General features: G+C 41.0%; 1 protein-coding gene across 1 annotated transcript; it reads left to right on the forward strand.

Moving 5' to 3' along the window:
• Positions 1-207: 207 nt before the first annotated feature.
• LOC136874934 (ejaculatory bulb-specific protein 3) lies at positions 208-23,106 on the forward strand. Its single transcript, XM_067148645.2, has 2 exons — positions 208-410; positions 22,654-23,106. Exons 1-2 carry the CDS (start codon positions 215-217, stop codon positions 22,830-22,832), a joined length of 375 nt encoding a protein of 124 aa, XP_067004746.1. The 5' UTR covers positions 208-214; the 3' UTR covers positions 22,833-23,106.
• Positions 23,107-25,734: the final 2,628 nt, after the last annotated feature.

Consider the following 25,734-nt stretch of genomic DNA (forward strand, 5'->3'; position numbering starts at 1 on the left):
TTGTAGATGAGAACGGTATATTTATACAATACACTGTATCCTTGAATAACCTTAATATGGGCTTGACGTGAGCTATGTTCTGGGGAAGGGAAGAATTCAAGGTCCATGTGAGACTTTCTGCATACTTTGGTGGTAAACTACCGTGACGTCACGAAAGTGTATAAATATACAGATGGTCCAATGATTCCCAACAGAACGAAACAAAGCCAGTATTATGAGTCGCCTTGCAGTCCTCTGTGTGTTGTTGGTGGTCGCATTTCTTGCACAGGGGCAGGACACATACGACAGCAAGTATGATAATATCGACGTGGAGGCGGTTCTCAAAAACGACCGTCTACTCAATAGGTACGTCGAATGTATTCTGAGTGAAAACGACTCCAAATGTTCTGAGGATGGAAAAGCATTAAGACGTAAGTAAAGAATTATGCAAACTTCAATATAATGTATGCTATGTAGGGAAGTTTAATCAACCGAGAAATTCCACCAGGAGGATATATATTTATTTTTGGTGAAGTTAAGGCTGACGGCCCTCTCTTACACTTAGCCACTTTAAACAATACATTTTTAAAATGTAAACATAAAAGTAAGATATTGTAATTCTACAGAAAAGTAACACTTGAGACAGACAAGCTAAGACCAGGACACAAATCAGTAAGGTAATTAGAGTGATAATACTAATAATATGATAAGAAAGGAAATATAATAACAGTAATAATAATAATAATAATAATAATAATAATAATAATAATAATAATAATAATAATAATAATAATAATAATAATAATAATAATAATAATGACTGAAGTGCATAACAGATAAAAGAAAACCCACTCACACAACATACGCACGATGACTCACACGACTCAGTTATATGTGCCCTGGAAAAGCTTTCGGTAGGCAGATTTGAATTTGTGAGAGTAAGTAAAAGATCGAATCTCCATTGGGAGTATATTCCAGAGTCCCGACAAAGTAACTAAAAAAGAATGATTGTAGGAATTCGTTCGAATTAGTGGAATTTCAAATAGGGAACTCAATGGGTACTAATTTCAAGGAACGAGGAAAAGAAACGAAAATTAGGAAATAGGTAAGTAAGAGTGTTCGTCGAAATCAGTGGATAAACAAGTTCCAAGGATATAAAAGCCTGTATGAAATAATAATGGAGAAGTAAGGTGGCTTTGGAACTTACCAGTGTTGATGCTTCCTATATTTGAGATATTACAAGGTTAAATTGGTTATTTTTTAATATTTTGCCATTTAAGGCGTGCCAGTCGTCTGAAGAAAGTTCGTGAGTGTTATCTACATTTGTCTTATCGTGAAACAGTTTACATCATAATTTTACATTGAAGATTTCTTGATTCGATAGTTTTTTGTTATCCTGTATATATTTTTGCAAATCCCGTTTGTTCATGGGACGATAGAGCTCAGCTAGGCATAGATCGATAAGGAAGAATTAACCGGCGCGGAAGTTGTAGACATATGTAATATACTTTTTCTTCAATAGCTGCTAGAACAGAAGTAACAATCAACATAAGATCAGTACAGAAATTATATCTACGTTTTGTAGGTATTCCTTCATTTCGTATCAACTCCGATGAGCTTAGCAACGAAATATTTGATATATAAATATCAACTAACCATAAAGCAACACATAACCTCCCATAACTCACAAACGCTTGTTGACATATCATTAGTTCCGAGATCTTTTATTTAATCCTGAGTTACATACATACATACATACATACATACATATCCCACGTCGTTCCATCTTAAGCGATGGGTCGGCAAACGAGGCTTCTCCACCAGTTGCGGTCCCTAAACTTCTCTCCTTCTTCATTGCTTTCCAAAGTATGTCCTCTATGTTGAATGTCAATCTTCACCATGTCCTTGTACCTGAGTTTTGGTCGCCCTCTTGGTCTTTTGTCTTCAAGTTTTAGATCATACATTTTTTGGTAATCTGTTATCACCCATGCGTCACATATGTCCATACCATCTCAGTCGCTGCACTGTTATTTTGTCCTGCAGTCTTACAACTTGAGCCTGCTTGCGGATTTCCTCATTACGGACTCTGTCCCTCCGTGTTTTGCCGATACTGAGTTATCCTTTACATATGACCGTCAATATGACCGATATTACTTGTGACAGTTAAAAAGACCAGAAAATGCCTTGTGAGTATTGTGGTAAACAGTACAAAGGACTTCGAATTCATATTAGCAAAGCCCATCCAGAAGAACATCGTGAAATCCTTATAAATACGACCTCTTTTGACTCCTACCAGATCCAAATGTAGGCTCGGAAGTTGTTGACTCATCATTATCATCTCCCCATTTACATGAACTCGGTGAACGGTGAGACGTAAATAATATATATGAGGGGAAAATGAGGAAAGGAATTGCTGTACACTTACGGTGCGCACACCCGGACCACAGCGTATTCGACAGTCGCCTACTTGAGTACATACACTATAATGAACATCAGAGAGGATTCTGATCAACACCAGGCACCGTTATAAATACTTCCATTCACGGCGTATTGTTAAAATCTGCTAAACAGAGGAAAGAAGACATCAAGGTAACCATTTGGACATTCGAAAGGCATTTAACAATATCGGTCACAGCCACCTTATAAAAACCCTACAGTCCGAAGGAATACCTTCAAAATTCGGGGACTTACTAGAAAGAAGGAATTCAATGTACATGAGGAGGTACACGTACTGGCCATAAACGGTAATTCGCAGAGAATTTACATCATAGTCTATAAAGACAACAACTCTCAAGGATTCATCTCAGGTCCGACTGTCAGGTTCGAGCACCACAGCGGTCAGCCAGAGGAGGTTAATCTAGAAAAGATTAAATAATGCAAACCCACTATACCTACCTACAAATCTAAATACCAACTTCAGGAAATTGAAATAATAGAGATAATGGTCGGAGCTCGAGGTACCGTACCTCGTCACTATGTTGCCACGTGGAAGCGCTTCCACTTCCATTGAAGCTTATTCCCGAAATTGTGACTCTCAATCTCCGAGGCTCCGTCAAGATCCTGAGACACCGCCTCTACAGCTACAGCTGTGAAATGCCGCACTAAATATACTGTTTCTTTAAAATTTAGAGTTTTCTTCAATTAATAGAACTGTACAAAAATGTTGATATGTTTTACCTTGTAGGGTCTACTTAGTGGCAGCCTGTAAATACAGGAGGTTGTTCCTAAATAAGTGGAATGTATATGTATATATGTAAAGCTATAGGCCTTTTTAGAATTGTTCACTTCAGTCAAATAAGGTACTGGAAGAATTCACTGCTAAAGGTCTGCACCGCAAAAGTTTCCATAATAGCTGCATTTTCTCCTCTATCCTTCAAGTCATGTTTCATACATAGTATGTCTGTATAGACCATGAAGGCCCTTGGAGGGCTGGAAGGTGTTAAAGGCGTCCACTACCCTTAACCTCGGCACTTGATGGGGTAGAGTGGTTAGCTCTAAGTCCAGCCGCCTTTGCCGCCACCAATTAATCTGATACTCATTTTAGGTGCAGGCTGAGTGAACCTCAGGACCAAATGCACCTCCGGGAGTTGAAATCTCGTTTCTTAACTTTTACAACTTCCTGACGGGGGATCGATCCCGTGTCCTTCCGGGCGAACTGAGCACGTCTTTACCACTTCGGCCAGACAGTTATCGATAATAATAATGCTATTGGATTTACGTCCCACTAACTACTTTTACGGTTTTCGGAGACGCCGAGGTGCCGGAATTTAGTCCTGCAGGACGTGCCAGTGAATCTACCGACACAAGGCTAATATACTTGAGCACCTTCAAGTCCCACCGGACTGAGCCAGGATAGAACGTGCCAACTTGGGGTCAGAAGGCCATAAACGGTAGTTCGCAGAGAATTGACATCATAGCCTTTAAAGACAATAGTTCTTGTTACCGAGTTTTAGTGGTAGGTAGAGGTGAAAGAAGGTGCGGGCGTGAACGGGTCTCAAACTACGGAATCAAAGTTAATGTAAAATTTAACAAGGTTATATTTTCTTTTAAAATGACGAAATAACAAGCATTGCAGGTACAGAGTAGCAAGTCAACAAAATGTATGTACAATATTTACTAGATTTGGGTTCAGCGCCCTTGCTTCACAATTCGTGGGCAATCAGCCCAACCTTACTTCAAAATAAGTTTTACCAGAGGGGCAGAAAACCCCATTCATGTTCAGGAACATTTGCTCCAAATTACACTGAAAAGCCTCCACGAGGCATACAACACTCAATTTTCAAAAAAAAAAGAGCCACTCGCTCTCAACTCTAAGCCTCTCAAAGGCCACACCAAACTCCACCTTCAAGTTGTCCTCACTGGACATAGACACAGGGGTAAAATACCCAACCTACTGAGGTCTATTAAATGAAAAGGGGTAATTACATGACCTCCAAAATAACAATTTGAGAGGAGGCGATCTGCACTCCTAATACACTTTGTTTTTAAAAACCTAATCTGGCTCTAGGCCACTAATGCAAGGGCTAATCCCATACTACAGAGGTGACTTTAGAAAAGAAACAAATTTACATAATGTTAAGGAAGAATAGGTTGAGAAAATAAGTTCACCTCAAAACAATATGAGTGGGAGCTCGAGAGGGTTAAGCACTCTCTATCCCAATACGTAGTTTAAAAGATAGAATAGATACCAGTTTCTTTACATTTTTAAGGAAGGTTACATAATGGAAAAACTTCGGACCCGCCCCGAGAGTTAAACTGCTGAGCAAGCAAGAAAAGAAGTAATTAATCGGCCATTACCTGGTTGTTGACTGTCGCCGAAGAAAGAGGCGCTTCCCGCCCTCTGCTATGTACTTTACACACTGAAATATGGAACAGAAGTGGCCCGGAGACCCTAAAATCAGCAGTTTATATCCTCTCGCGGAAGGTTCGAGGCGTTAGGGGAATGAAAACACCCTCCCACAAACACTTTATTGGGTAGGATACAGCAACATATCCATGTTGGGGGAAGATAGATCCAATTGGTCAGAAATTAATAAAAGAAATTCGGGATTGGTGAAATACAAAACAAGGGGAAGGAGAGGGGTATACAGCCAACTTAAACAATAACAGAAAGAAATTTAACAAGAAACAAACTTTTGAAATAAAAATTTCTCCAAAAAAACAGTTCTTTCACTCCGCACTAGGGTGCACTATTGTTGATCTTCAGTAGTGTCCTCTAGAAGAGAAAGTTCACACTTCTTACTACAAGCAAAACAAAATACGTCGAAAATGACACAGTTCAAAAACTCTAAAATTTCCAGGTAGTGACATCTTCTGAGAAACTTGAAAATTAATACCGTCAATAAAGTTCAGACTTCCTCCAGCAGAGGAGTTTCAACTGGCGCAACTTTTAAATTAGCGGCGTGGAGGTGTACCGCCCGGTACAGTTCTCAAGGATTCATCTCAGATCCGACTGTCAGGTTCGAGCACCACAGCGGTCAGCCAGAGGAGGTTAATCTAGAAAGGAGTAAAAAATACAAACCCACTATCCCTTACCACAATTCTGAATAGCACCTTAAGGAAATTGGAATAATAGGAATAATGGTACCGTACCTCGTCACTTTATCAATAGACAAATATTACGCACATTATATGTTTTATATTTAATGTATAAAAAACTAGAGTTACATTAAACTCCAAGTTAAAATACGCTACATTCGTTATGCACCTTACAAACTAATAAACTTTAACTAACCTACAGGTACTGTCCACCTCTGTGGTGTAGTGGTTAGTGGGTGATTAGCTGCCACCCCCGGAGGTAGGGGTTCGATTCCCGGCTCTGCCACGAAATTAGAAAATTGGTACGAGGGCTGGAACGGGGTCCACTCAGCCTCCGGAGGTCAACTGAGTAGGGGTGGGTTCGAATCTCACATCAGCCATCCTGGAAGTGGTTTTCCGTGGTTTTTCCACTTCTCCTCCAGGCAAATGCCGGGATGGTACCTATCCTAAGGCCACGGCTGCTTCCTTCCCTCTTCCTTGTCTATCCGTTCCAATATAGCCATCACCCACCTATGCCCCTGGGCGAGGTACTGGTCATTCTCCCCAGTTCTATCCCCCGACCCAATATCTCACTCTCCAGGACACTGCCCTTGAGACGGTAGAGGTGGGATCCCTCGCTGAGTCCGAGGGAAAAACCAACCCTAGAGGGTAAACAGATTAAGAAAGAAAGAAAGAAAGAAAGAAAGAAAGAAAGAAAGAAAGAAAGAAAGAAACTAACCTACTAACATACAATCATTAATATTCTCGCAGTATTACCACTAATTATATACAACATATACAGTAATTTTCAATGCATTTAATTGGTAATATTTCTGTTCGGCAATGGACTGCTTATGGCAACTCTGAATTCTGGGAGAGGAGTACTGGGATCTAGGCTCTGATTTTTACGAGCAACTCTTTTGTGCACACTGTACTGTACAGAGGACGAATTTTGTGTGAAGCAGTTCCTCCTACGGGGTTTAAATGATGATTTTTGTTTTATTTTATCATTTTCTCTCACACTAACACAGATACATCTTGTGGCGACGATGGGAGAGGAAAGGGCTAGGAGTGGGAAGGAAGTGACCGTGGCCTTAATTGAGGTACAGTCCCAGCATTTGCGTGGTGTGCTATTGACCTTGATGCAATACCGAGGACATAGTGATACGAAGACCGGATTATTAACGACTGCATTTACACTCTTGTAAAAAAATCATATCATCCTTCTGCCTTCGATACTCCAATGTTTTCATATCTGAATTTTGTAGTAATTCCTCATGAGATACCATAAAGGGGTAGGAGCCTGTTGTTTTGAGAGACAGGAATCTGAAAAGCGTTTCTAAACTTGTTTAATACTCTTAATATGAATTTTACAATTCGGATAACAAATTTGGCACGCCGTAAAATGGCATTGTATAAATGAATCTATGTGCGGTATCAAATTTAGTGAAATACCTAGCATTTCTCATTACAAATAACTTACTAGGTTTTGATAAGTAATGATCTGAATGAGGAAATTTATAATACCAATATAAATGGTCCGTTATTGGACATTATAAATTTTTCAGCTAACCCATTCCTGGTTGCCAGCGTTTCGCCCCCGTGTGCTAGGCTGGGCTCATCAGTTGGTACCTAGCACACCCACCAAGACGCATGGCCAGTGCATACCGCGGAGGCCACTGCGTAGGCTAATTGCAGCCACCGGCAGTGCCAATGCACTATGAGAGACTTTGTCTCATTACCAAAATTTGATGCCTGCTTGGCCATCAGATGATATAGATGTTAATTCCCGTAGGGAATCGGAACAAATATTTCAAATTCCCTACGGGAATCAACATCTCTATCATCTGATGGCAGTTTTTGGTAATGAGACGAAGTCTCTCATAGTGCATTGGCACTGCCGGTGATTGCAATTAGCCTACTCAGTGGCCTCCACGGTATGCACTGGCCATGCGTCTTGGTGGGTGTGCTAGGTACCAAGTGATGAGCCCAGCCTAGCACACGGGGGCGAAACGCTGGCAACCAGGAATGGATTAGCTGGGAAATTTATAATATCCAAGTAATGATCTTGTTTATGTGAGGGATGGTGAGCTCATGGTGAAACATCACTACTTTCTTTATTTCGAGACTGGTTGTAGTGTTTCCAGTTCTAATCTATACGAATATCGGCTGGGATATTTTGCTCTTCTTCTTTCTTTCCTAATCTACAGTATTTACCCTCCAGCGTCGGTTTTTCCCTCAGCGAGGGATCCCATCTTTACCCCCCTCAAAGGCAGTGTCCTGGAGCTTCAGACTTTCGGTCAGGGGATAAAACTGGGGAGGAGGACCAGTACCTTGCTAAGGTGGCCTCACCTGCTATGCTGAACAGTGGCCTTGTAAGGGCATGGGAAGATTGGAAATTGTAGATGAGGAAAAGGGAAGGAAACGGCCATGGCTTTAAGTCGGGTACCATCCCGGCATTGCCTGGAGGACAAGGAGGAACCACGGAAAACCATAATGGATGAGGTGGGAATCTAACTCCCCTCTTCTCAGTTGACCTCTCGAGGTTGAGTGGACCCCGTTTCAGCCCTCGTACCTCTTTTCAAATTTCGTTGCAGAGCCGGAAATCGAACCTAGGCCTCCGGGGGTGGCAGCTAATCTCGCCAACCACTACACCACAGAGGTGGACTGGGATAATTTTACGAGTAAAAGTGGGGAGATTGGCCTTTTGTGTCTGAATGCTTGACTTTGACCTTTCTACCAATTACTCCCTCCTCCCATACTATTCTGCCAATGTGTTTATCCTATTACATTTCACTTTCTTTCTGTATATGTCTACAGTATATCAGTTTTGTTGAGAGTAAAACCCAAAGTATTATAGAGGGTGGTCAGAAACAACGTCAGCCGGATATATGAGCGGTAGACGATTGGCAACTGGTAATTAATTTGAAAACGCATCGGCATCCCGCGCATTGTGATTTTATCAGCTGCTGAAGTTGCCGAATAAAATACCTTTGGGGGTGAATTCAAATGGACTTTGCGAGACGATGTTTCTAAATCTGCACGTGGCTTATTACCTGCTTGAGAGCCATGCTGAGGAATCAGCATCAAACACAAACACACCGTGGGCTTCAGCCGGTCACTGGAGCGTACTTGGTAAGGAGAGTTACTATCAGATCGGAGGTCCGTATTCAAATCCCTCCCCTGGCGAAGTCTTTTCTTTGACTAGTGGTCTATCAACGGTCTTAAGTCACCTACAGATTTATCAACACCGCCTCGCAAAGCCTATTTGAATTCACCCGCGAAGCGATCTGATTGGCTAACTTCAGCGGCTGACAAACTGACAATCCCGGGATATATCGATTCTTTTCAAATTACGTATCAGTTTGACCAACACTCTAAAGCACATAAACATGGTTCACGTTGTTCCCGACTCCTTTGTGTAATGCTAGTTGCTTTACGTCGTACCGAAACAGGTATGCTTTATGGCGACGATGGGATAGGAAATGACTAGGAAGTGGAAAGAAGCGGCCGTGGCCTTAATTAAGGTACATCCCCAGCATTTGCCTGGTGTGAAAATGGGAAACCACAGAAAACCATCTTCAGGGCTGCCGACAGTGGGGCTAGAACCCACCATCTCCCGACTACTGGATACTGGCCGCACTTAAGCGTCTGCAGCTATCGAGCTCGGTCTTTGTATAATGAACAAGTTATGTGTTACCTGCAGAGTGGTTGGAATCGACCAGTAAAACTCATCAGGATGTAAAATTGAGACATGTACTAAGTTAATCCCCTGTTTAAAAAATAATCTTACCGGTGTGTAATATAGAAAATTATACGCCTTCGAAAAATTCTTCAATTCCGTCAAATAGGGTATTAGAATATTTTGCTCTTTAAACTTCCCCTGTCACACAACTTTTTCATAATAGCTCATTTTTCCAATCCATTAAATTTCTTGCCTTTCTCAGATGTCTTCTTCTTCTTCTTAATCTGTTTACCCCCCAGGGTCGGTTTTTTCCTCGGACTCAGCGAGGGATCCCACCTCTACCGCCTCAAGGGCAGTGTCTTGGAGCTTCAGACTCTGGGTCGGCGCATACAACTGTGGAGGATGACTAGTACCTCGTCCAGGCGGCCTCACCTGCTATGCTGAACAGGGGCCTTGCGAGGGGATGGGAAGATTGGAAGGGATAGACAAGGAAGAGCGGCCGTAGCCTTGAGTTAGGTACTATCCCCGCATTTGCCTGGAGGAGAAGTGGGAAACCACGGAAAACCACTTCCAGGATGGCTGAGGTTGGAATCGAACCCACCTCTACTCAGTTGACCTCCCGAAGCTGAGTGAACCCCGTTCCAGCCCTCGTACCACTTTTCAAATTTTGTATGCAGAGCCGGGAATTGAACCCGGGCCTCCGGGGGTGGCAGCTAATCATACTAACCACTACACCAAGAGACGGCTCTGACATAAATTCTACTTGTGACTGTGGTAATTTCATTTTGACAAAGGATTAGCACCGTGTTTCACTGAAGTGGAACAGTAGTTATAACGTTGAGACATTATTTATACTGATTTTGATTTAGAATTATACATCGTAGTGAGTTTTACTCGATAGGCTCCAGCAAGTGTCGTATTATGAATCCCAAAGGACATTTTCCCCTTTTCACACTCTAGGAGTCACAGAAGACATAGCAGCAAGGGGTCGTTACTGTTAACATTGATGCGGTTCTTTTTTTGCTCGCAGTTATTCATATTTTCATCCGTGTGTGTTACACTTTAAATTAACATATGAGCAAATATCTTAGTAAATAGTGACAAACTTTTTTTCAAGTTGTATTACGTCGCATCGACACAGATAGGTCTTGTGGCGACGATGGGATAGAAAAGGGTTAGTAGTGGAAAGGAAGCTGCCGTGGCCTTAATTAAGATACAGCCCCAGCATTTTCCTGGTGTGTAAATGGAAAACACTGGAAAACCATCTTCAGGGTTACCGACAGTGGGGATCGAACCCGAACACTGGATACTGGTCGCACTTAAACGACTACAACTATCGAGCTCGGTGTGTGACAAACTTAAGAAGAATCTCATTGTTTATAATGATTATTATGATATTATTTTTCTATGTCGACAATCGTGTGTGAAGATTTACATACACTTGTGCATGCTTCCTAAACATTGATAAACTTATCGTAAGACGATGCTGAATTCATGTGCCTCCCAAATAGCAGAAGTTTTAAAAAGTTCACTAGTGAGTGCCTTCAAGTACGCTAATCTTATTAAAGGGTTGGCAACCTCGTAAAATTCGTAGATAAATTATAATTTCTTACGGTAGGACTTAAAATTCACAGAGTCACGCATCGCTTCAATTTTTAATGTTCAAAACATTTCTTGTCAGAAATGTAAAATTAACATAAAATTAAGCAATTTCCTTAATTGTGCCGAAAGTTAAAGGGCTAAAGGGCTAAAGAGCTAAAGGGCTAAAGGGCTAAAGGGCCCGGTAAGGTTTCAAATTTTTAGTCCTTGATAGCTCTATGAAACGTAAAAACATTGAAAATTACTACCGGTCTAAACGCCTAAAATAGCCTGTTTCTTTACTCATTAATTTTTGTTACAAATCTTAGGCAAATTAAGTTATTTACATAATTCATTCTGTAACGTGTTCCTTGGTTCAATACCCTTAGGTAATTTTTGATTTTAGAAAATGTCCAGACTGAATGTAGTTATAAGGGCTTAAATGAAACTATGCATTGACTCACATTAGCCCTCTTAGTGTTAGAAAAAGGCAAACTGCTAATCTAATCGACTGGATAACGATGATTAAGAAGAGGATTGTAACTTTTAGCAATGAATAAGGAATATATTCTCACACCTTATAATATTTTATTTTTCTAAAATTCGTAGCTCACATCCCCAGGGTGTTTCCAACATTGATTTGCTTGACTGTGGATTTTTGCTCCAGCCTTCAAACATCGACTAGTGATCGTAAGCCTCTGCCATATATTTCCAAACATTCCTGTCTTGAGCCATGTTATATCATAGTGTTTCAGCTGTCTAAATGTTTACAAAGGTGAAAAATGAGAGTATCCTCCTAATTCAATACAATAAATATTCCGTCATTAGACGGAGTAAACAAATTCAAACATGTTTCGGCTCGTTTGAGCCATCTTCAGTGAAAATTGAGGGGAGTTTGAAATAATTTTCATAATATAAGTTGAAAAAATGCTAAAAAACATAATGAAGGAGCAAATGAAAAAACACACAAGAGAGAGCCTAGACGGAAACAAAATTAGCACAAATATACAATATTTACATCAATATGCGGAGCTAAAAACAACTCACTGCGACAAAATTCAGCGAAAAGGTGTTAATTTAAAATAATAATTGAAACTAAAATCTGTGTTAACCTAAGAAAACAAAGGAATGAAAAAACAAATGATGCAGATGGAAATGAACAACAGCAGCACATGGTGAGGAGGAAAGCGGGAGCAAACATTTTTGAGAAACCAAGTCTGATATAACGTGCAGGCAAAAAGCCTGTGACAAGGAAAAAACACCAATGAAATTTAAAGCTTTAGAAACAGCAGGATTCTCATTGTAATGTCTAATTGTTGTCATGCAGGATCTTCTAACATTCATCTTACACCCCCATGGTTACCAGTGATCCATCTGTCGTATTCGAGCCTCCGTGGCTCAGGCGGCAGCAGGGCAATCTCTCACCGCTGGGTTCCGTAGTTCAAATCCTGGTCACTACTTGTGAGATTTGTGCTGAGAAAGTTGAGGCGGGACAGGTTTCTCTCCGGGTACTCTGGTTTTCCCTGTCATCTTTCATTCCAGCAACACTCTTCACTATTATTTCATTTCATCTGTCACTTATTAATCATTGCCCTAGAGGAGTGCGACAGGCTTCGGCAGCCGGTACAATTCCTATCCTCGCCGCAAGATGGGGGCTTCATTCATTCCATCCCTGACCCGGTCACTGACTGGAAAACATGTTCTAGGTTTTCATTCATCTGCCGTATTCTTGTCGCGCACATGTCCAGTTCACTGCCACTTTAATTTGGCAAGTCTTTATAGGACGTCTGTCTTGGGTGTTTTTTTCGTGTCTCTTCTGACGTGATCGAGACCGTGCGGCTAATAGCCAACAAACTGTAAGTCCCTATATTGCTGGTTGGGAGAACTGCGGTTTACGAGCACTTGTCCCAGTGTAATCGCGGTTTCTGGGCCGTAAATTGTTGCTGTCAGAACGCAGGTGTTTTATATCTCGATCTTTAAGCTAATTTGTATATCCTTGTTGTTCAAAGCATATACAAATTTCCTGATTGCTTTTCAACTCAATACAAAGTCAATAAGAAAACTCAAAAGAATCTTCCACGAATAATTGATATTATTATAAGTCTGCTTAGTGTACAGTATAGGTGAGATATTCAGTTGCAGACGAAATTAGCATCAACATTTTTACTGAGACTCCGTAAGAGCCATAATCCTGTCAAAGAACTAGACTGGTCAGTTAATCGTATCATAGCCGCCGAGACAATGCATTGGCAATCATTAGTGATTAAATACTTGGTTCTGATTTTCCATTTGCACATTCAAGAATTGACAAACAAGATGTCCTATTTACTTTAAAATAAGATGTTATGATTATAACATAGGAATGCTATAAAATAATCTTTCTTTTTTCTTTTTTCTTCTTTAATCTGTTTACCCTCCAGGGTCGGTTTTTTTCCTCGGACTCAGCGAGAGATCTCACCTCTATCGCCTCAGGCGCATTGTCCTCGAACGAAAAACTTTTGGTCGGGGAGGATACAACTGGGGTAGGAGGACCAGGACCTAGCCCAGGTTGCGTTACCTGCTATGCTGAACAGGGGCATTGTCAGGGGATAGGGAGATTTGAACGGACAGGCGAGAAAAAGGGAAGGAAGTGGCCTTGGTCTCAAGTTAGGTACAATCCTGATATTCGCCTGGAGGAAATGTGGGAAATCTCGGAAAACCTCTTCGAGAATGGCTGAGGAGGGAATCGCACCCCTGTTTACTCAGTTAACCTCCCGAGGCTGAGTGGACCCTGTTTCAGTCCTCACTCCACTTTTCTAATTTCGTGGCAGAGCTGCGAATCAAACCCGGGCCTGCAGGTATGGCAGCTGTCAATCCAACCACTACACCACAGAGGTGGTCGCCTATAGAAATAATACTAAATGTTACTAAGGTTCATAGGAACTGCTCGAAATTTAACATCAACTTTTATAATGCCTAAACGAAATAGATAACTTTTAATTTACAGAAATATTAATATAATTAATAATTAATTAATTAATTAATTAATAATATTAATACGACTGCGTGCCTCTACATTGACTATTTTGGCGAAATTTCCCTAGAGTTATCCGTTTCAGGTGTAATAATGACCATCTGCACATTCTTTAGCTTTGGTGTCTGTTTGCCGGTTTGTCAGTTTGTCTGTTTGTTTGTTTGTCTGAGTTCTTATTACTTAAAAACTAATGGATATAATTCTACCAAACTTGATATTTAGAATCCACCTGTCCTTGGGTAGGTTTTAAGTCCAATTTTATTTCTGAATACCTAAATTTACTGGGGGTTTATCCGAAACCGAAACCATGATTTGGCACTCACGCAAAATATGCACATCCAAAATTAATGGAAATCTACCAACCTTAATGGAAATCTATTTCTAAAACATTTTTATAATCTATATCATTTCGATAGGAGGGTGAAGAAGGGAGATATCATGAACGGTCGGTTTTGCAGGCTAGGTGCGTGGAGCAGATTCCTTATCTATCTATATAAATAAAATCGTAATGACCGTGTGTCTGTACATTGACTATTTTTGCGAAATGTTTGTACAGCTATCCGTTTAAAGGGTAACAGAGATCATCTGTATAATTTTTGGCTTTAGTTTTCTGAAAGTCCTAATTATAACCGCCCTCACCCAAAATCAAGAATGCGGAACGATCTGCCAGACGAGCTAGAAAATTGAAATTTGGCATTTTATACGCTTTAGCCTGTAACCGACGGAAAACTTCCAACATCTTTAAATTTTAACTTTTTATCCCCGAAGAATATCGAAATATCGGGGCAATTCTAATGACGTTGCAGTCCTTCGTTTTTAGATGTTTCGTGGCTAAACGGTAAGTCCTAACACAAAACGGATGGCACAACCCCACTTCAGATTGTAGTGATCTACAAATTTGGTCTATGACTTTTTGCCGTATCTCTCTCCTTTATACGTTAGATTTGTCTCTATTTCTCAATTGTAGGTGAAAGTTTCAGTTCTTACACGCATAATTCATGCTTAGAATCACCAATAGGAAAGATGGAATCATCAAATTCTACATGAACATTGTTCCACTCTCTAGCCATACGGTATATGAGCCAAATGCTATGTTTGTAGAACTGTGAGACAATCTTACCAAATTTCACCCTTTTCACCGTATCTAACTCACTCTGACCCATTAATAGATGAGATACGAGATATTGTCATAGGAACAATAGGAACAGCCATTTAGACCGCTAAATACAATACAATCCGTTTGTTGATTTGACGTACCGTTTAATAGCAGTTAATCTGTAAATGAAGGTCTGCAATATTTTAAACATGCATATAATTTTGTATGTCGATATATACCAGGTGGCTCAAGAACGCCGTACTTTCTACTTACAAATGTCCCGCATGCACAAATGATGAGTGGGATGTCTACCAACTGATTTTCACAGGCGCACTACTGCCAGCGGGTAGGTCATGTCAGAATATGAAGAGATAAGAACCAGCCTATCGCTAGCAGCATGTTACTCAGCGATGCAGGTCTAATGCACCCCTTGCAATAGTAAACATCGTTTTCCACCGCATACTTCTAGGCTGGTGTATGGTACAGCCGCACTGTATTTGCTGTCAGCATATCGGCAATGGATAGTGTGTTCAGCAGTGACAAATACACAGACATTATTTTAATCTGGACAACCTGGTGGGAATGCAGCTGAAGCTCCAAACAGACGTAGGTCAACGCCCCTTTCACACGTATTTCACCGAACAGTATTAGTTTTTGTTACATACAAGCAACTCTATTATCGAGTGGAATGTCTACACGTGTATAAATTAATAATAATTAAATTTCCTTTTCTGCATCTTTGGCGTGTTTACAAACAGTAGCGTTGATTAGGGGGTGGGGCGAGGAGGGACAGTGGCACCCTCCCCCAACATTTTGGAGTAAACATTACATTGTTTTTCCACTTTAGCTAGCTGGAACTAGGAATTATTAAAACAAATATTTGTACAAACCTTGTTGTCTTATCTGCTAATTCTTTCTTTTATTTTTTCATTATTAACATAATTATTGTCAGAAATACGCACAAAATGCCGTTCGTCGCGGCTAACTGATTTGTATAGCGCTGCGGCAAGTAGTGGAGACTTTGCATGTGCTGTGAGGAAGGGTAGTAGGGGTACATATTTTTTGACAAGGTCGTTGACACTGAGTTGTAATTCACCCGCCTGCCTCGCGCATCCGTCAGTCTGGCAGTCTCGTTTAGTGTCTGTTAGTTTCTTAGTGTGTATTCAAATACTAAATGATTTTAACTGCATAATCATGCCGTACTTCTATTCAATTGCACCGGGCTAGCAGGCCGTGGGGTTAGGGGCGCGCAGCTGTGAGCTTGTATGCGGGAGATAGTGATTTCGAATCCTACTGTCGGCAGGCCTGAAGATGGTTTTCCGTGGTTTCCCATTTTACACCAGGCAAGTGCTAGGGCTGTGCCTTAATTAGGGCTACGGCCTCTTCCTTTCCACGCGTAGCTCTTTCCTATCTCATCGTCGCAATAAGTCGTGTCTGTGTCGGTGCGACGTAAAGCCAATTCTTCTTCTTCTTAATCTGCTTACCCTTTAGGGTTGATTTTTCCTCGGATTCAGCAAGGGTTCCCACCTCTACTGCCTCAAGGTCAGTGTCCTGGAGGGTGAGACATTTGATACAACTGGGGAGGATGAGCAGTACCTCGCCCAGGCGACCTCACCTGCTATGCTGAACAGTGGCCTTGGTGGGGGGATGGGAGGTTTGGAAGGGTTAGACAACTAAGAGGGAAGGAAGCGGCCGTTGCCTTAAGTTAGGAACCATTCCGGCGTTTGCCTGGAGGAGAAGTGGGAAACCACGGAAAATAACTTCGAGGAGGGCTGAGGTGGCAATCGAACCCACCTCTACCCAGTCGACCTCCCGAGGCTGAGTAGACCCCGTTCCAGCCCTCGTACCAATTTTCGAAACATCCTGGCACAGCCGGGAATCGAAACCGAGCCTCCGGCGGTGGCAGCTAATCACACTAACCACTACACAACAGAGTCGGGCGTAAAGCCAATTGTAAAATAAATTCAATTGTAATTGTAATTTCAACGGGAGATAATACCAACGTTCCTTTCACTGGGCTAAATTATTTGTTTTGTGTTATGTTATTTATTAAGTAAATCTATTTAACCTGTCCCGTGGTTTGTTTGTGAAACCTGGTGATAATTTTAGTATAAAGCATTTAATCACTATCTCAAAGAAGTATTATTACAAATAAACTACGGGGCAGGTTAATTACATTTACATCATAAATAACATAACACAAACGAAAGAATTTAGTCCGGTGAAAGTAAAGTTGGTATTATCTCCCGTTGAAATTACAATTAAATATAATTTTTTACAGTTGACTTTACGTCGCAGCCACACAGATAGAACATATGGCAACGATGAAACAGGAATGGGCTACGCGTGGAAAGGAAGAGGCCTTAGCCTTAATTAAGGTACAGCCCCAGCACTTGCCTTGTGTGAAATGGGAGACCACGGAAAACCATCTTCAGGGCTGCCGACAGGGGGATTCGAAACCAATATCTCCCGGGTGCAAGCTCACATTTGCGCGCCCCTAACCGCACGGCCAGCTCGCCCGGTATTATGAAATAGAAGTACGGCATGATTATGCGATTAAAAATCATTTAGTATTTGAATACACATTAAGAAACCAATTGGCACTAAAAGACACTGCCAGACTGATGGATGCGGGCGGCAAGCGGTTGAATTATAACTCAGTGTCCACGACCTTGTCAGAAAAATATGTACCCCTACTACCCTTCGTCACAGCACATGCAAAGTCTCCACTACCTGCCGTGGCGCTATACAAATCGTTTAGCCGCGACGAACGGCATTTTGTGCGTATTTCCGACAATAAATATGTTAATAATGAAAAAATAAAGGAAAGAATTAGCAGATAAGACAACAAGGCTTGTACAAATATTTGTTTTAATAATTCCTAGTTCCAGCTAGCTAACGTGGGAAAAATATAATGCTAACTCCAAAAAGTGGGCGGAGGGTGCCACTGTCCCTCGTCGCCCCACCCCCTAATCACCGTTACTGTTTGTAAACACGCCAAAGATGCAGAAAAGGAAATTCAATTATTATTAATTTATAAACGTGTTGAAATTCCACTCGATTATAGAGTTGTTTGTATGAAACAAAAACTAATACTGTTCGGTGAAATACGTGTGTAAGGGGCATTGACCTACGTCTGTCTGGAGCTTCGGCTGCATTCCCACCAGGTTGTCCAGTTTAAAATAATGTCTGTGTATTTGTCATTGCTGAACACACTATCCATTGCCGATATGCTGACAGCAAATACAGTGCGGCTGTACCATACACCAGCCTAGAAGTATGCGGTGGAAAACGATGTTTACTATTGCAAGGGGTGCATTAGACCAATATCGCGGAGTAACATGCTGCGAGCGAGAGGCTGGTTCTTATCTCTTCATATTCTGACGTAACCTACCTACTGGCAGTAGTGCGCCTGTGAAAATCAGTTGGTAGACATCCCATTCATCATTTGTGCATGCGGGACATTTGTAAGTAGAAAGTACGGCGTTCTTGAGCCACCTGGTATATATTGATGTCGATTTGTAGCGATCAAGAAAGTGTGTGTCTGCTATTGTGATCAGTACTCCCCACATCAACTTCGACTGGCAGTAGGCATGGAGTCCTTTTCCAACTCCTGTGTAAGTGTCATTAGTAAGGAGGGCCCACCATGGTAAAAAATAATTCCCTTCTCAAATACACATGCAGAATGCAAGGGAGCATGCAATTTTGTTCAAAACTCCCCTACCCGGTTGTGTTTGGCTGTCGGCAAGGGTGCCCGCCATTATGAACAAATGTACCTATCTAAAATGTGACTGGCATTAGGCACAGTGGGCTGCTATTTTAATGGAAAATCACCAACTCGGTGTAACTGGCAGTAAGCTGGCTGGCTTTAGGAAAAGGGGCCGGTCATTATAACGATAACAGCACAACTCAATTTTGTGTGGAAGTAGGGAAGTTGCCTGTCATTATAACAAAAGCTCCTCAACTGTAGTCTGTCTGGAAGTAGGAATGGGGAAGGCGATTGAAACGAAAACTCTCCAGATCGATTGTGACTCCGCATTAGGCAATGGGGCCTGCCATTATAATGTAAACTTCCAACTCGATTGTGAATGGCAGTAGGCAAGTGAGCCTGCCGTTACCATCACAACTTCGCAATTCACTCTTTACATTGGAAAAAAAAGTATGGTTACCTCCGCATGCTGTTTCTCGGATAACGCTAAGAGACATGAAATAAAAATAAAAATCATGTTCTCTGCATTTAAAGTAATTTACTTCGATATCCGTACACAATGCAGAATACCGTAGCGAAGCACGGGTACATCTTGCTAGTTTGAAAATTTATGTTTAATGCGTAGATCATTTCACAAAGTAATCACTAATTATTCTACTTATTCCATGATCCCTTATTAACTCGATGGTGTATCACCTAATTAATATTCATTGTTGATTTATTGACTTATTGATTAATTGCTGAAACACTTCAGCGATCCCTTGACTAAGAACAAGGTCCCTCGTTGCAAAAAATGCCCCCTTAAAATGGAACAGCAGAGTTTCAACAAATCCTCTTGAAATGTTACTAGTTTATTACTCTTCTTCGTTATTCCACCGTGCGCTCTGATGACCTTTTATAAAACAGGGAGTGAAGTGAAATTATCAGATTTTTTCAATTTTGAAAAGGAAAGAAGTAAGAAGTAACCATCCAATACGTATTTTACAATATATTGAGGAAGATTTGGAACTCCTTGAGAGAATTGTCAGCATAATGGCCGCATTTCACCGCTTTTGCTTCATTCGTCTAGACAATGTGTTCGTCTTCATTCTCAATTACACACAACCCTACACTAGAAACCACCACCGAAATAGGCGATAGTGAACATATACGTTCACATGGGGCTGGCGCCAGGAAGGGCATCCAGATGTAAAAGTGATCCTAATCCCCATTTAGAGCCAAGTCCGAGTTTGTGGGTGAAAGCAGGAAAAAAATGTTGTACACAATGTACGATCACACTTGACAAGAAGTATGTTTAATTCGCATAACTTGCTAATGTAATTGCCGGCCCCACGATTTAGGGGTAGCTTTTTTTTTCTTCTTAGCTAGAGGCTCCAGGTTCGATTCCCGGCCAGGTCAGGGATTTTTCCCTGGATCTGAGCTCTGGTTTGAGGTCCACTCATCCTACGTGATTACAATTGAGGAGCTATCTCAGGGTGAGGTAGCAGTTCCGGTCTAGAAAGCTCGGAATAAGGGCCGAGAGGATTCGTCATGCCGATAGCACCTCACAATCTGCAGGCCTTCGGGCTTGGTAGGCAATGGCCCTTCGGTGCTGTTGCGCCCTGGAGTTCGGTTTGCTAATGTAATTACAGCACGATGGTCCCGTCCTTCCAATGCATTGTGTATAAATACTTCACTGAACCGTCTGTGGGTGAGGGTGGTCGAATACACCCACGGTATCCCCTCCCTGTCGTAAGAGGTGATTGAAAGTGGACCGCAGTGGCTATAATCATGGGAGCGGGCGTAAGTGACCAAGAGACACCTCGCTGGGCTGGTCAAAGCTTCTACTTACTTGTGCCAGGCTCGTCGCTTTTAGCTTTACCATCCGACCTCTGTTGGCCAACTCTTGTTTTTTTCCGACCCCGACAGTATTTAGGTTTACGAGGCCTAAGGAGTCTTTAATGTTCACGTCCTTCCCTTTCTTTTGGCTCTATGTTAATTCTTCCAGGAATCGGACCTGTTCCTTTTCGGCCTCTGATTAGGCTTTTCTTAATTGAGGATGGTTGCCTGGTTGCATTTTCTTTTGAAACAACAATCACCACCGCCACCAAATACTACTCGCCTTTATAACCCACTGAGGCTGGCATTTTCGGTATATTGAAATTACTTTTTTTTTGCAAGTTGTTTTACGTCGCACCGACACAGACAGGTCTTATGGCGACGATGGGACAGGAAAGGGCTAGGAGTGGGAAGGAAGCGGCCGTGGCCTTAATTAAGGTACAGCCCCCGCATTTGCCTGGTTTGAAAATGGGAAACCACGGAAAACCATCTTCAGTGCTGCCGACAGTGGGATTCGAACTCACTATCTCCCGAATACTGGATACTGGCCGCACTTAAGCGACTGCAGCTATCGAGCTCGGTGAAATTACTTTTAGGTAGGGATTATTTTCCAAGAAGTTCTCCTTCTTCTACATACCGTGGGAAATGTCACAGTAGTATAGAATAGAAGAGAATAGAATAGAATAGAGTAGAATAGAATAGAATAGAATAGCATAGAATAGAATAGAATAGAATAGAATAGAATAGAATATTCCCATTCCTATCGCCTGGAACTCTGGAGAGAACATTCATTTATTGTTATCGATTTGTTTGATACATGCAGTACATTATATTTGTTGCAATGTATTATTTATATCCATTCTACATGTTATCACCTCCCCTTTTCTTTCTTTTTGTCCTTTATGTAATAGAATATTACATATTCTAGGAAAAAAATGTATCTTACCCTCCATTATTTTTGTTAGTGCTTATTTTCTTCTGATTATTTTCCTTTTGCAACACAGTTTTTCGGATACAAATGAATTTTGTTCTTCCTGTCTTAATTATAATCATACAATGTGATGAAATACATAGAATTATATAATAGAATGTGTTTCTTAATCCTTTTAATGTGTAGTTAAAGAGGGTGTGTTAACCTTCGTCCTGTGTTCATGTGCAGTTCATCGCCACTGTCGACGGCACCGCACAAGCCTCTCCCCGCTCGGTTCCATCGTTCAAATCCCTGTCACGCCAAGAGAGATTTGTGCTATACAAACCGAAGGCGGGACAGGATTTTCTCCGGGTACTCCGATCTTTCATTCTAGCAACACTCTCCATTATCATTTCATTTCATTTGTCAGTCATTAATCATCGCCCCAGAGGAGCGCGACAGACTTCGGCAACCAGCACAATTCCCATCCTCTCCGCTAGATGGTGGGTTCATTCATTCCATTTCTGAGCCGGTCGAGTGACTGGAAACACGTTGTGGATTTTCTTCCTTTTTATTTCTACGAGGACGCGAACGGAACCTACTCCGCCTCGGGAAGCCAACTCAATAAAGGGGATCCGATTCCAACCTCAGCCATATTTGAATTTGTTTTCCGTGGATTCCCACTAGTGCTCCAGGCAAATGCCGGGATGGTACGTAACTTAAGGCCACGACCACTTCCTTCCCTCTTCCCGCAAGGCCTCTGTTCAGCATAGCAGGTGAGGCTGCCTGGGCAAGGTACTGGTCCTCCTTCCCCAGATGTACCCCCAACGAAATATCTCGCGCTCCAGGATATTGAGGTGGTAGAGGTGGGATGCCTCGCTGAGTCCGGGGAAAACGCCAACTCTGGAGGGTAAACGGATGAAATACATAGACTGACACAAATACGCCGTCCTGAGCTAGAGGTTGTAAATATAGGCCGTTACAGACCTAATCGAAACTGACTTTCAACCTATTAGGTCGTGTTACGTACATTTGGTACGTCTTGAAGAGATGTTAAGTACAGGACAAAAATGGCCAACCAGACACCAGTGGGATCCGAACCCACAACCTCCCGATTTCGAACCCGGGGCCGCTAAACCGACTATGCTGATAGTTTCACAACAAACTGCCGGATAACTTTCCACTGACTGACTAATATTAACTAACGTGCGCTCTGCCTCTTCTGTCGCCATACATCTCCGCTAAATAGCATTATATCTGCAATTGTATAAAAACTAAAACGTCAAAACAAGCTCTGTTATTTCTTCCTTCATTATTTCTAACAAACACCATTTTCTTTTGTTTGCAGGTTACTTGGGAGAAGGTCTCGTTACAGACTGTGCTAAGTGCACCCCAAAACAGAAAGATAATGCTTTGATAGCCGTCAAGTTCATGGTCAACAACAAACCAGACATGTGGAAGCAGATCGAGAACATGTACGACCCAACCGGCTCTTTTCTTCAGAAGCATCCTGAGCTCAAGATGTGAGCACTCGTCTTGTAACTTCCTTAATAACAAATTAAATGTTCTTTCTTGCTTTTAAAATACTTGTTGATATTTTCCTATTTAGAACTAACCTTACCTCTAAAATTCACAATATGTTGAAACAATCCCAGTACTTTTGTTGTCTTTCCTAGAAAATAAAACTGTTTCCAAGAACATGATGCATTTAATTTATTTTAACACTTTTAGCCAAATAAGGTCCTGTATCAGGAAAGGGTGCTCAGGGGTAGACATCCATCCACACATGCATACAAACATACTGTAACCGTTCAACCCCATGGTAATAACCATGTCGTGAGGCCCAGCAAGTCATATATGCCGTTTTCGCGTCATTATACGACATACGTGCTTGTATGTATGTATGTATGTTGGGTATTCAGCCCGAAGGCTGGTTGGATCCTCAACAGGTTCACCATTAGCTGTCATAGATAGCCTAGGTGTCACTGAAGAGACATACTAGGGAAATGAGGAGTGAGGTAGTTTCCCGTTGCTTTCCTCACTGAGCCAGAAGTTGCTATTGCACATCAGTCTGCCAAGCCCACTGAAATGCCTGCACCAACCGACCCTATGAGCGACATTTTCACACCATTCATAACAGGGACTGGCTGCATAAGGAATGGCATTACTAGCGTCACTCATACCTCAGCCACTTTCATATTGTCAAAGCCAAGGATAAGACTGAGACAGGTCAATGAAAGTAAGAATTTGATTCGAGCCCATACCAGAAGACATAGTGCACTGTAAACACTACATCTTGCCAGCAAAGGCATATACGTGCTTGTAACAAGCATTTTGTGCCCGTTCCGGGATACGAGGGGCGCTGCGCTAGCTCGTAGGTGGAAGCTCTAATTGCGCGTTCCGAGAGAGAGAGCTTTCAGTACAGTGAGACCTTGGAATTACGCTCTATATCTGGCAAGCGAGAAGGAAACAGGACGCCTATGTCAGGAGGCTGAGATATCTTTACGGGATTTAACTTGAGAACTTATCGAGTTCCCTGCATCTTCGTGGATACCAACCCACAAATTTCGCACGTCAAGTAATAATAATAATCATAATAATAAAAAATTCGTTACAAGCCTCAGAAATTTACAAGTAAGGACTCGATACATGCATACATACATACATACTACTCTCTTCCTGCGTCCAAAGCGGGAACGTAAAAGAAATCCAGACTAGCTTAATCTCCGGGTTCGATGTTTATATTTTTAACGTGGATTCCGAAAAGAAGACGGCATCTTAATAAACGTCTTATTTGCCAGTAATGATGATGGACGTCTCCATGCTATGAGTCGTTGGCTATACAAGAATATGATCTATTTGACGCCTTATTTCTAAATCTATCTAATATCCATAACGAAACTGATAAATAGCACTTCCAGTATACCTAAACTATAATCATTTATTCAAGTTTGAATGTTGAGAAAAAGAAAATGAACTAAAGGAAAAAATGCCTTAAATTGAATTTATTGAACCTGCTCCGATAGCATAAACAATCAATGTTGATCATTGATATGTTGGTTATATATTGTAAAATATTATTAAGATCTGAAATGAACTTGTAAATTACTTTCATATCATCATTAAAATCAAAAAATATATATTAAAATTAAAATTTCTTTAAATAAATACAAACCCACTTGGAAAGTCAAGGATAATGTTAAGTTGTTTGAATTACATAAAATACATAATTTTATCAGCATCATGAAATCCTCAACTTGCTGGTAGGATGCTACCAATTGAACATCTCCCTCCACGAAACGAGGAACATTGGTCTACGTGGAAATCGTTGAACAAGCTTCGCACTGGGGTTGGTAGATCAAGAATCAATATGGTAAAGTGGGGCTTTCCTGGCACATCCAGACAATATGAATGTGGTGAAGACCAAACCACAGCCCACTTCATGGACTGTAGTAAATGTCCTTTAAGTTGTACAATAGAGGACTTGATGGCTGCGCCACCTAATGCCCGTGATTTGACAAAATTCTGGAGAGACACTATTTGATATGTATATCATTAAGTACCATTATGCTATGCAAATGTATGCTTCTGATACGAATAAATAAATAAATAAATCAGCATAATAATTCATCTCCTTTCTTCTGATATCTCAGGATGAGGATTTCATTTCATGCTTGTCTTTGGATTATCATAACAAATTTGTGTGCGTCGGGGAAAAGATAAGTATTTCTTGCTAGCAGAAACATATGCTAATATTCACCTTAAAATCTAACATTACTCATCATTGTATCATTTATCAAATTAATCTTCGATCCAAATTAACCATAAAACATAACTAATCAACCATATTCTCACACGGGTGTCTGAACTTTATTGTATGACCTTATGTGATTTATTTAAATATGCAAGGAATATCTATCATGAAGATACTCGAAACAGTCTATCCTTCTGAAATTATTTATAGAGAATAATATTGCCTATCCATGTGATTTAATGTATTCCATCGTTATCATTCAGTATAATATAACTTTATGGTTGAAATACTAGGTTAAAATGCATTAAATTAATGACCGACACTTCCTATAAGGATTCAATGTGATGATCGAATCCTGATATAACGTATTATAACTACCACAAAACGTTGTCACTATCGTAGGATATGGATTCTATATCAGTGAAATATAATCATGGTATCACGAACAAAAATATCCTAGCTTGCGTCAAAAAACATCATCTTTGTCTTCAAAAACATCATTTTCTTCTTTTATCGTCGTAGCAATATATATCTCCCCATTCTTCATTATACTCATATAACATCACAACATTATCTTCATTTCACATATCATATCATATCACTTCCATTTCTTTCCAATAACCCTCATAATATGTAACTTATCTTGACGCTTAAAATAATTTCATTCCCAATTAT

The sequence above is a fragment of the Anabrus simplex genome, chromosome 5 (genome assembly GCF_040414725.1).
Source record: "Anabrus simplex isolate iqAnaSimp1 chromosome 5, ASM4041472v1, whole genome shotgun sequence".
NCBI lineage: Eukaryota > Metazoa > Arthropoda > Insecta > Orthoptera > Tettigoniidae > Anabrus > Anabrus simplex.

Excerpts from the sequence above, each read along its gene's own strand:
- LOC136874934 (XM_067148645.2), top strand. The coding sequence starts at position 215 with ATGAGTCGCCTTGCAGTCCTCTGTGTGTTGTTGGTGGTCGCATTTCTT. Across the intron at positions 411-22,653 it reads GGATGGAAAAGCATTAAGAC|GTTACTTGGGAGAAGGTCTC; the intron begins GTAAGTAAAGAA and ends TTTTGTTTGCAG.